The 12,612-nt window shown below is 41.2% G+C and overlaps 1 protein-coding gene across 1 annotated transcript in view; it reads right to left on the reverse strand.

Moving 5' to 3' along the window:
* Positions 1-12,612, reverse strand: part of SPHK1 (sphingosine kinase 1) — a 33,168-nt gene that overhangs the window by 2,478 nt on the left and 18,078 nt on the right. Inside the window, exons 2-4 of the mRNA XM_026667257.2 lie at positions 7,456-7,605; positions 5,877-5,971; positions 3,702-3,817 (exon numbers count right to left, since the gene is read on the reverse strand). Coding sequence (XP_026523042.1) covers positions 3,702-3,817; positions 5,877-5,971; positions 7,456-7,605 — 361 coding nt within the window. The remainder of the gene's footprint in view (positions 1-3,701; positions 3,818-5,876; positions 5,972-7,455; positions 7,606-12,612) is intronic.

A 12,612-nucleotide genomic window follows, 5' to 3' on the forward strand; every position in this document is an offset into this window, starting at 1 on the left:
GAAAAAAAAATTGCAATAGGAATAGCACTTAGACTTATATACCCCTTCACAGTGCTTTTTACAGCCCTCCCTAAGCAGCTAAGCATAAGCATATACTAAAAAGCATGATCTACCATTAAAGCCTCCTCCTCTCCTATACATTACAGGCCCCCAGCAGAGCTCTCCTGCTCCTTAATGCCAAGGTTGCACAACACGCATCCTAAATGATCCCTCCAAATATCACCCCCAAGATGAAATGTTTTAATGTAATAAAAGGAGAAAACCTAAAGTCATCTGGAGTAACCATGTTCACGGCGGGTTTGTAGATGTGCTCCTCGCAAGCCAGAAAGAAAAGATCAGTGCCTCTTTTTGAAGGCAGCAGCTATCCCAGAATTGTTTTCCTTTGCTCGATTTCTTCCATCAGAAAAATGCAAGAATATTGAACTTGGATGAACAGCTGATCTACCTGATCTACCTATCTACTGTTTCAAAGATACTCTAAATCAGGTCTGTCAAACTCGTGGCCCGGATGCGTCATGCACTGGCCACGCCCATGCCCAGTTTAGTGAAGGGGGGGAAAGTCACAATAAGTCACATGACGATGCTGTGATGATGTGAGTTTGACAGCCCTGCTCTATGTCAATCAATGCCACTTACATGATGCTACTTGCATATGGCAAGATTATTATTGCAGTGGGTAGCAAACCTCGTGCAGAGATAATACGAATTCTAGTACAATCGCAACACTTCAGAGATTCTTGATAAGTGACCTCTTACTATTGCCTTTAGCTAAAAGCCTTTTCCAGCAACCCAAATAAGATTAAAGATGCCACTGTCACGGCAGTAGCAGTTTAGGCTAGAGATGAAAGTTGTCGACTCCTCCTCCTTGAATATTAGCAATGGATGTGCACAGCATTGTGTTTCTAACTTCCAAAGACCCACAGAAGACTTGTTTTTTTACCAGTATTTGATAGGCTTAAAGGAACAGAACACTTTGCCTTTCAAACCTACACCTATCCACAAGAATGAAAGTTCATACCATGCAATCATACTGCTAAATGTGGCCGTTTTGTGTCTGGGGAGAGGTACATCCACCCACAAACTGCATTTTCCCCCCCTGGTGTGAGCTAATGCATCTAATTTGACTCAGATTCTTCAAATACTCCAGCCTACCTGGAATTACCCTGAGACATTCACCCTTTCTCAGTTTAAGGAGGCAGAGTTGTCATAAAATGATCCTGGTTTCTTTGAAAGAAGATAAAGATAAGTTAACGTTGTAAATCTTGATAAGAGGGCTCATACACTTCATGCCTCCATAGAAGCCAGGCCATGGAACATGATAGGAGAATTGGGATTAGAAAGTGCACCATCAGCAATAAAGCTTTGAAACAGGAAACAGATTTCACTAACATGGGCCAATGCCAGGTGTTGGGGGTGCAGCTGAGATCTAACTTGTGTAAAAAGAATATTGCAGGGAAAATCCAGATTAATAACCATTACCTTCATACACATACACTTCTTAAAAATAATTCCTGTAGCAATTTTCAATACAAATGATTTCTTCAAGAATAATTTAGAGAATTGCCACTCTGCAAGTAATTCCTGCATGATTAAGATAAGTATTCGACATCTCAGTTTGCATCTCACCTTTCCTCCCTCTGAAGGTGATCCCATTTTGACCTCAGAGCATTTCTAGACTCCCGGGGTAACAGAAAGACCTTAGGATTTCACACTTTGCCCTTTTAACTAACTTTCTATAATGTCTGGTCAGCCTTTTTGGGATTACAGAAATCCCTTGAGATATCTTAGCTCATTTATCAAATTACAGCAGTTCAATGAACCAGTTAGGGCAAGGGAAAAGCAACCAGGTGCCTTCTAAATTCCAACTCCTTATCAGTCTTGGCAAGTAGTCTTAGCCATCATGAACTCCACCAGTAGCCTTTGTCCTGGAGAGATTTCATGGAGGAGTCAGTGGTACAACTCTACTAGAGTATCTAGTTGGTGTGTGTGTGTGTGTGTGACTGAAATACAACCCTCAAGGAGGAAAAAGGACGGAAAACGATCCCTCCCTTTTCCTAGTGAATAATTAGCTTTCTCTGCCTGATGGTCTCCCTAGCTGAGTCAAATGCATTTGAATGTACCATGTTGAAGAAGGCAGGGTTGAAATGTACGTAAAACTGAAGAGTGACTCATTCTCCCGCTGAGGCTGTCTGACAGGACCCAGACTTGTTTCCTCTGGCCTTGTTTCTCCGCCATGATGATACCAGAGCATTTAGCTTCGAGAATGTCAGGTGGCTTCGCTCCCGTGTAACAGAAAGGAAAATAGCCCCTCCAGAATACCCTCAGCACACCTCATTCACCCTCCCTCCTCAAAGGGAAGCTGGGTGGGGGGAGGGGGAATTAGCCACATAGCAGATGGAAGAAGGGGGCCTGCGGCTCAAAGGGCAGAGGCCAGCACAGAGGGAGATGGGAGGAGCCGTAGTTTCTGGAAGATTATTGAAAGCTGAGCCAAAGACTAGTAATAAAGGAAGCTTTGCAAGAGAAGAACGTCCCCCACATCTCTCTTTTGAATAACACATGATACCAACCCAAGGAAATATACACCATTTCAGTCCAGGGGAAGGGCCGTGTGAAACTGCCTCTACCTATGGCTGCCTCACAAAGCAGAAAGAAGGAACGACTCTTGCTCCAATCCGAAAGGCCCACAGACTCTCAGGCACCAATGGAAGACCAAGTAGAGTTTCCATCTGGCAAAGGCCAGATCGGGTTGGGGATAAGCAATGTAAAAGGTTGCATACGAATCACAGAGTCCTCACTACAAAATTGGAGATGCAAAATCTGTCTAACAGCAGCAACATAAAGGCACTGAATATTCCCACTTAAAGGCCGCTAAAACAGGAGGCAGTACTGTCTAATCTCAAGAAGCTAATTAGGCTCAATTCTGTGACTGAATAAATAATTGGAAACTACAATACTACAAAATGGATTAAAACGACAAGAACCTTCTTCATCCTATCACATCGGCCTGTCCCACCCAGTCAGGCGGGGAAAGTATGTTTCAGACTCCCATCAGCTAAAGCTAAAGAACTTTGACTGGCAGGGTCCAGGAAGAGAGCTTTCTCTGCCGTTGCACCCACCGGTCTCACTTCTGGGGGGATATTTCCCCCTCCCAGAGGTGAGACAGGAAGCCTCCGCTCTCCTGTTAATGGCATGGCTCTGCCACCTCCTATGGGGAGCACAGAGGAGCGTGCAATCGTGGGGCTGGCTAGTGCCCTACAAGCCCTCCCTTGGCCTTTTAATTAATTCTAACAGTGTTTGATGATTCCTTGCCTCTTCTTTAAGTTTACCGTTCTTATATTTTAATTCTTGGTTGTATACTCTGTCTCTGAGGAAAATGGGTGGTTCAGGAATGTGAAAAAAAAAATTAAAAAAAATCAAGAAAACCCAGGTTACAGATCAAACTAGAAATCTAAAAACTTTCAGGAGAGGGCAACAGCAATGCCTTTCATTGCTAGAAAAACCACAGTGATGTGTTCATGAAATCACCAAAAGCCAAGTTCAATTCAAGGGAGACTGTATTGCCAGGAGGACATAATGACCCTCCTTCAATTTCTCTTCCAGTTACTCACTAGTCTGACCTAAGAGTAGGGGTGGCCCTGAGAAAGTGTGGCCTCATTTGTAATAGAACAAGCAACACAAGAAATCTTTAGGGGATGACTTACCTAGCATAGTGATTAAGTGAAGCAGCTAAAGCGTTCCCAGAGCCTCCTGGGAGAATGCAGAGAGGTTTCTGGATCGCAGTCTTCCAGTCAGGACGCTCCATCAGGCCATTGATCACCTGAAAGACACAGATTGACAGTCAGAGGAAAAGCTCAGAGAAGTCTGGTTTTGCATCTAAACTGGACTTTGACTGCATTGAAGAATGACCACTACAGAAACAGCCAGTCAGTTTCAACATATTTATTGGGACAAAGAATGTGATTCAGACTCAGGAGTGTGATTCAAATTTGGGTCAGCCTTTACAGTATACACAAGTTGCAAGACTGGAAAATAAGTCCCTTTTAAATGATTAGTTTAAAAAAGATATTCCAGGACCCCTGATCAAGAAGCACTGCATCTGAGCAAACGTTTATTTGTTTGCTTGCTTGCTTGCTTGCTTGTTTGCCATTAAAGAACCTATGTTGTCGCAAAATTCTGGGATTTTGTGGAAAGCAGTTGAAAGACCTTGTTTTCAGCAAGCAGCATTCAACACTATAAGATTCAGTTTAACCCCACGTGACAGATTGAAATAAATATACAGTAATGGCAAGTTTCTCCATTATCTCCACACTCTCATCAATAGTGCTTATGACAAGGCTATAAAATCTGCCAATTCAAATAATCTAATTTAACTTAAAATTCACTATATTCTGCTTCTTGCATTGCTAGTTGAAATTGTACGATTGTTTTATCTTCTATTGCTAAAAAAAGAGGAGAATCTTGATCAGGGATCAGAGTAGGACAGTCAGAAACACTGAGAGGAGTTCTGCTAAGCTGTGGCAAAAATTCTGTCCTGAAGTCTTGGGAGAGGAATGTCTCCCCTCACCCTGCTTTTCTCCATTCCCCACCCAGCCTCTCTGCTTACCCCTTTGGCTCCCATGGAAGTCAATTAAAGGGAATTCGCCCTATCAGCTCCAGAGCCAAGGTAATTTCAGTTGGGGTGAGGGTGGGGGCGGTTGTTTCAAAACCATGGGAGTTTACGATCATCCATGTTGTGAACGAAAGAAATGTAATTAATAAAGATTCATTTGCCTAGCAGGATCGTAATCCTGCACGTCCTATTGGCCCATATAATGGCAAGTTATGATTGGTTCATTCCGAGCAATCTGATTGGCTGTTGGTGGGCCGTGCCAAGATTCAAACGCTATAACGCTATCCGTTGGTTATCCGGATAGCAGCTTACTCTATAAAAGAGTGACTGCTAGCCGGGGTTTTTTGTCTCTGTTATGCTTGTGAATAAAGAGCTGAAGTTCACGGTTTACAGTCTGGTCTCCGTTCATTAAACCCATGCCTCAAACTTAACAATCCAGACTCATGGCTTCCTTCTTGAAGCGCATCAAGAATTTCTCCCCAACTGTGAAGATGAGGGAAATTCTTTTCTTGTAAAATAAAATAAAATGAAAAGAGACACCCAGGCAGCTTGTTGGTTCTGCTTTCTGAAGCATCTCTGCAAATTTGTTCAGTTCATCCTTCTAAAGGTGAAAGTAAAAAACTGCTCATTCCCAGTTTAACTTTTGTGTGTTAGTTAGGAAATCAAGCGCAAGTTCAAAATTATGAACACAGTGGTAAAACAGTAGAGAAATAAAATCTCCATTCCAAATTAACCAATTCATTTGAGGTAACAACATGTAAAAAATACTTAGCTAAGGGTAGTTGAGCAGTATTTTAAAATGATAGTTTTTTTAAAAAAAAAAGGCCACTGTACACCCACCCACCCCAATTCTGTTGTTGCTTCTGCTGATCAAGGATTGCAATTTCCCTAAGGAACTAAATAATAAAATATTAGAAATCTATGTCATAAATATCATTGTATCGAAATAACGTATTGCACCAAAAGTGAGAAGATGGAGCAATAAACAGCCTACAGGGTTAGATAGAATAACACATTAAAGGATTGAGCCAGATCTCTATTAAAAGTTTATGGATACATTTTTATTTTTTTTCAGTGACTTTCATTTAATCACTATTCTGTGTATTCTTTTCTGATTTTATTAGTGCTGTTATATTTAGGATTGTATTTCATCATGTCTTCTGGTTGTTTCTTTCACCAATAAAATGTTTTTTTTTTTTAATGAGGAGAACATGTACTGGAGCCATGACACCATAAAGTCCCTATAGCCACCTGCCCTGTTCCTTACCTCATGAAGCAAGCCGTCTCCAGCCATAATGACCATGGCGTCCCATTTGGACATGTCCTCCTCTCTTGCCAAATCCCAAGCATGATTATGTTTCTCTGAGGAGAAAGGGAAAACAAAACTTACATGTCTTGTAGATCATGTTTTAATTCAGATGGACTATAGCACCTGTGTCAAACTTGATTATGTCATGGGCCAGATAGTGACATTTTTGGCCTTTGCAGAGCTGTGGAGGGCCTGGCCTGTGTGTGACATATCCGGCCCACGGGCTGTCAGTTTGACAGGTCTGGATAGGTTCTAAATTAATCCACAAATCAATCAATCTCAAAATCTCTCTCTCTCCCTCCCCGCCCCCTCTCACACACACACCTCATACCTGAAGCACAAAGATCTGTTTCACCAATAATTCTTCCTTTCTGTTTGGTCACCATTACGTTAAACATTGGTTGGGTTGATTTGATCAACTCCCTTGTTTATTTGTTTGCTAAAAGCATTTGTTTCTAAGCAAATTTTATAGAAAGTTATCTGGGCACTTGAAGAAAAACAAGGAAATCAACAAATCTAATCCAGTATGATTTCAAGGACAGAATATGGCAAGCTGTCTTATGACACCTGCTGAAGGAATCTGGAAAGATCTGGGGAGGATTCCACATAACAAGTTGACAGTAGCCTGGTCCCAAGTCATCGAGAGTTATATTAATGAAGCCACTGCTTTAAAGTGAGCCCAGAAAGACTGGATGCCAGAGAGGTTGACAAAGTTGATCCATAAAGCAGTCAGATAATTGGAGTTTCTAAGTGAATGACTTTGTGCTGATACAATCACAGTTTTCAGACTTGCCCTATTCTCCAAATCCAGCATCTTCCCATTATTGTGGTCTTTATTTGCCACAAGCTTAACTGGGATGATAGTTTTAACTTAGTCATACACGTTATATTTTTTATTAAATGGAATTACACAGTTCATTGTAACTACAACCCTCCACATAAGGAGAACTGAAGCAGGTTGAATTAACTACTTACTCTCATACATTGAAACTGCAAAGAATTCTACAACATAGAATAGCCAATGATGTCATTCTACAAAACTTGGCCAAAGGCAAAATGAGTGAACAGAACCGGAAATGGAAGTCTAAGCCATATCTACAGGTAGTCCTCGACTTAGGACTACAATTGAGCCCAAAATTTCTGTTGTTAAGTGAGATATTTTTTAAGTGAATGTTGTCCCATTTTACAACTTTTCTTGTCACAGTTGTTAAGTGAATCACTGCATTTGTTAAACTAAGTAACAAGGTTGTTCAGTCGTTAAGTGAATCTGGGCTTCCAGTGTTGACTCTGCTTGTCAGAAGGTCGCAAAAGGGGATCACATGACCCCAGGACCCTGCAACCATCGTAAATATGAACCAGTTGCCAAACATCCTACTTTGGATCACATAATCACAGGGATGCTGTAATGGCGGGGAAAAGGGCCATAAGCCAGTGTTGTTGCACCATCGAACAGTCGCTAAACGAATTGTTGTAAGTTGAGGCCTACCTGTACTAAACCAGTTTCCCTAAGTTGCTCTGAGACAGCCACCAGACTCACCCGTGACAAACTTATGGAATCCTATGCTGGCTTCTGCCAGCATCGGCTGAACTTGAGAGGTGAACAGACGCAGGGCCTCTCCTGCTCCACTCCGTGGGTTCAGCAGCACCATCACCTGGCACTTCTGAGGAAGTAACCCATGTATTCCTCCTATGCAGAGAAATAAAAGAAATGGGAGAACCAAAAAGCAATGTCAGGAACAAGTGTAGCATGGTATAGTATTGCATTGTGTACTGTACTGTAGTGTAGTGTAGTACACACACACACACACACACACACACATGCCTAAGATCAAAAGAGCGAAAAGGTTCATGGTCAGCATGACGTGCTGGCTCAGCAAGCCCAGGAATTGGAGTCCCACCATTTGGGAAAGCAACATGTTAGGGAACTCAGTTCAAAGTCAGATCAAAGCAACTAAAGTGCCTTTTGTTGCAACTCAGAGAAGTCTTACTAAATTCTTATTATCATAGCATGTAAAGTATTTCATATTTTCATACTAAAAATAATTAGCAGAGTTATTTGACCTAAGCCTCAATTAACTGGTTTTCCCCTACTGTTTACAGATTTTAGTTGCCTTGATTTACTGTAGTTTTCATTTCCATTGTTTGTATTGCTTGCTATGAGCTTTTCTTTAATAAAAAATAAAAAAGCAGAATAATTTTGCCTTATCTTGTCATTACAAAGAAACAGTGCTATAGTATTACCAACATAAAGAAATTCCTTCCCTCTCTCCTTTTCCTTGGACTGGGCCATTTGCCAGGTTTTCTAAGTTCACACTTTGCTGTAGCTCCCTGGCCAGCAGGACTTCAGTGCCCCTACCTATTGCCCTGCTCCATGACAAAAATGCCCTGGGATTGACTACTTGGATGATCCATTCTGGAGATCAAGTCACAGAGTCAGGAAACAGCTTACCACAAAGGTGCCACATTCCTTCTTCCTAATCACATTTTTCTGTCTTTCCTATAGTAGCTTTTCTCACAGAAAAGAATGAGCAAAATAAATATATGTTTTCTCTAGGTACAGATATTGATTGAATGTGGGGGGAAAGTTAGAAGTGTCTGAGGTCGTGATAAACTAAAATAAAACTTAATCAGCCACACACACACACACACTTTGAATATTTAAGTCAACTCTCAGGAAGATGGAAGTCAGAAATAGTGTTTAGGGAGTTCAGAATGACTGGGTCCACCAGACAGGCTGCTAGAGAAACTCTGAAGTGTTCTCTGCACGAGGCATTTGTTCAGCTCCTGGTTTTGCTCTATTACTGGGATAGTTGCTGTTAGATATTCAATTAATTTCTAGCCTAGAAATGGTGCAGGGAAAATAATCAGTAGTATATTTCTGGAGTATGGAGGTTAGAAACTCTTTTCTTTTTCTCTTCAATTTTCTTTCTTTCCACCAGTACCTGCCAATAGGTCTTCTTCAAGTTTTGCAAATCCTTTTTTTTTTTTTTAAACGGAACCACAACACATGAATCATGAAGCTACCATGACAATTAGCTGAATGTCTACTTTTTTACTTCCTTGTTAATTAAGTGGAGGGGAGTATTTTTCTGTTAGATTAATATTTTTTTATTATGGGCAATAAATCTGTTGACCAGCCTCAGACAATGCACAGCTTGAGTTGAACAATATTGCACTTCATTCAAAGCCATCTTCCATTCTTCGAACTCATCATGCTGAGCCAGATTGATGAGACTGGAAAATTCCCTTGGGAAAAGCAATATCACCACTATCCTCTTTTTCCCCTGTTGAGAGCTAAGAAAGAAGCAGCCTCACCGACAATTCATTGTCAGATCCCGATTTACTATATGTACCAATTATTTTTCAGCACATAGGCTGTTACCAGCTCTGGTTCATGATTACAATACAAAACAGGAGGGTTTCTGTGTTTGCTAAGGGACAAGCAGATATCACACAATCCTCCAAAAGGTATAAATGACTAAGGAGTGGACTGCTAAGTCTTTCAGCTTAGAGCATCACCAATCCCAACAAAAGATCAGTGGCTTAGTGAACAAAAGGCATCCTTCCCTTTAGATGTACCTGCTCAACCCTGTTCAAAAATCCCTCTCCTTTCCTGATCTCCTTCACTTTACTGATATCCTACTTACTGATCTGATGTGAAGCACAAAAGCACAGATTGGCAATCTATGAGAAACATTGATTTGCTTAGCACTCTGCCCCATTGATAGAGGGAAAGGACCTCTCATTCCACCCTACCCCTCTGCAGCCTCCTAAGCATCCTTAGTGTGGCACAACAACAACCAAGGGGAGGCAGAGGTAGTCTGGGGAGGTTGACAAGGGCTAGAAGCATGGTTTCAAAGTCACAGCAGTGAGATCACTCAATTCACAAAGATAAAAAAATGCGACACTGCCTACCACAGAGGAATGGCTGGTGACGTTTAAAGATTTTGCTGAAATGGATAAATTAACTTCTTTGATTAGAGAGAAGACATTATCTATATGTGTTTCTGACTGGAAGTCTCTTATGGACTTACAGATTGTGTAAAAATGAAAACAATGAACTTGTGACCTTTGGTTTTGATGATTAGATAGGATAGATTATTTAAAAATGATATGATGTAACCTTAGAGAGGTCAAATGTGCTTGTGCTTATAACTGGTGTGAAGAATATCAGATGCCACTTTTTTTTCCTACGTTTCTTTTTTTCTTTCCTTGACCTTTGTCTTTTTTTATTTCTTTTTCTTTTTTTATTACTTTCTACTAGTTGCTTTTATTAGCTTTTATCTTCCTGCTTAAAGGTTTTGATTAAAAAAAAGCTATCTATCTAGCTAACATCTACCTATTTATTACCTATCTCAAGACAATAAAGTTAATGCAATGTAATCAAAAGTTAACTCAGTGATCTATTTTACTAAGGTCATTTGACCTGATACCATAGAGCAGGGCTGTCAAACTTGTGGCCTGTGGGCTGGATGCATCACATGCTGGCCACGCCCATGCCCGGAGTGGGGGAAGTCATGATACAACTCATGACAACGTCATGACGACACAAGTTTGACACCCCTGCCATAGAGTAACATTACATCTTACATAATACATTGGGATTCCAAGCACCCAAACTCTTTAGTCTTAATGCTGAACAATTTGCCAGCAGGAGAATCGGAAACAAGCTGCTATTAACCCAGGCCTCACTCAACCATACATTCAGCATAACAGCTGACCACAAACTTCACAAAAAATAACCTGACTTACAACTCAGCTCTATTCAGAAACAAGCCTCTTTAAGTTGTGGGGAGAGGGCATATCCACAGTGGGCATATCTAAGACATTACTCATTCACGATCATGTTCTTTCTAAGCTGAAGAATTATTTCTCTTACTTTTAAAGGAAAAAAACATTACCAGTGCTATTTTTTTTCCAATCCCTTTCCGTCCCCATAGACAAAGCTTCTTGGATGAGAAGCAAAACGTCTTCAAAGAAAAACCAGAATGTCCAGTTGCCTCTTGAAAAAGCACCTTTGGGTCCCATAGACAAGTAATTCAGGTTTCAAATATCACAGAGGTGGGCAACGGATAACTTCCCTGGACCCCCAAATAGAGTTTACCAAGCAGAAACATGCTTCTCTCTCCCAAAGTAAGAAAATGAAGGCATTCTAGAACAGGGGTCTCCAACCTTGGCAACTTTAAGACTTGTGGACTTCAACTCCCAGAATTTCTCAGTCAGCAAGAGGAATTCTGGGAGTTGAAGTCCACAAGTCTTAAAGTTGCCAAGGTTGGAGAGCCCTGTTCTAGAAAACACTGCTGATGGCAGGGCAGGGCAGGACCATTCAGGAAAATGAAACAGCTTACCATTCAGAGAAGCTACCCAGAGAGACTAGGTTGCCCCAAACACAGCAGGAATGAAGCTGTTTCTTCCATTACAGGCCTGTAGTTTTGCGTTTAGAAGAGCAGAAAATTGACACCAAATAAGTGAAAACATACACCCAGCCTGATGATAGCTGAGGAGAGATTTTGGCAGAGTGCGAGGGAACACTTGTCTTTGTTAGAATGTTTGTTTTGTTTGGAGCTGTTTTTTCGTTTTGCACTGCAGTCATTTCCCTTGTCTTGGGTGTAATGCGGTCTCATCCATTACAGAAGCCCATTAAAAAAGCTATTTTAAAGCAAAAGTGTTATTTTAAGCACGCTAAAAGTATAATGCCAGGAAAGCACAGGACCTTTCCATGATCGTTCTCAATTTGGCTTCCGATCTCCTCATGGTTCACAGAGGACACCTCCATACAATGACTATGAGCCCATTTACGCTGCATCAAGGCTTTTGATTCCAGGTTTTTGGTCACTTGGCTTATTTGGAGAACCGATTGAACATTTTGGCCGGGATAGTGGGGTGACTGGGGCATTCTGTAAGCTAAGTTTGTGACACTGACTGAATGGTGTTGGTGGTTTGCGTTTTCATCCCAACTTCAGAGTTTTTACAGCCTGACTTATATACCGTACTGTGTTTCTCTTCCCTTCTTTCCCAGCAAAGTCATCTATTGTATAACCATGGTTACGAGCCTTGGAAAAATATGCAGCTGCAAAAGTATTATAGGCTGTTCTCCTTTCCACCTTTAGAAGCTTTTAAACATAACAAAAGAATGTTAGGAATGTTTTCAAAGCTTTGTTTTGTTTCACAAAACCCTCCTTCCCCCTTCTCAGAATTTCCTATCACAGTGGAAAGTGGGGTGAGGGGGGCTGAGAAGGACCTTTGTTTGGTATTTCTTTTTTGGCATGAAATGGTGAAGAGGGGAATTTTGCCGCCCTTGGAGGGAAAGAATTTCACACACATATGCGTGCGTGCACACACACACACACAAACACACACAAACACACAGACCATAATGGACAGCTAGAGAGAGTATTGATTGGTCCAGACTGACCCCTGTCTTCTGAGGTTGGCAAGAGTGAAGGCAATTGTATGAGCAATTTCAAATATGTTTTGAGAGATTGGGGAACGGAATTGGTGGAGAAGACCAGAGATGGCATTGGTTGGTCCAATCAAGCCAATTCTATCCTACTTAAGGCCTTTTAGTTCCATCTCTTTGCTGATCCATGGCATTTCACAGACTCATAGTGTTCATGATTTATCTGTTCCAATCCCTGCTTGGTGCAGGATCTAGTAAAGTACTGTATTTATTTGCATTTCAATAGATTTCATT

The sequence above is a fragment of the Notechis scutatus genome, chromosome 2 (assembly GCF_049901735.1).
Source record: "Notechis scutatus isolate UNSWTSFEM ecotype Mainland chromosome 2, rNotScu1.2, whole genome shotgun sequence".
Classification (NCBI taxonomy): Eukaryota; Metazoa; Chordata; class Lepidosauria; order Squamata; family Elapidae; genus Notechis; species Notechis scutatus.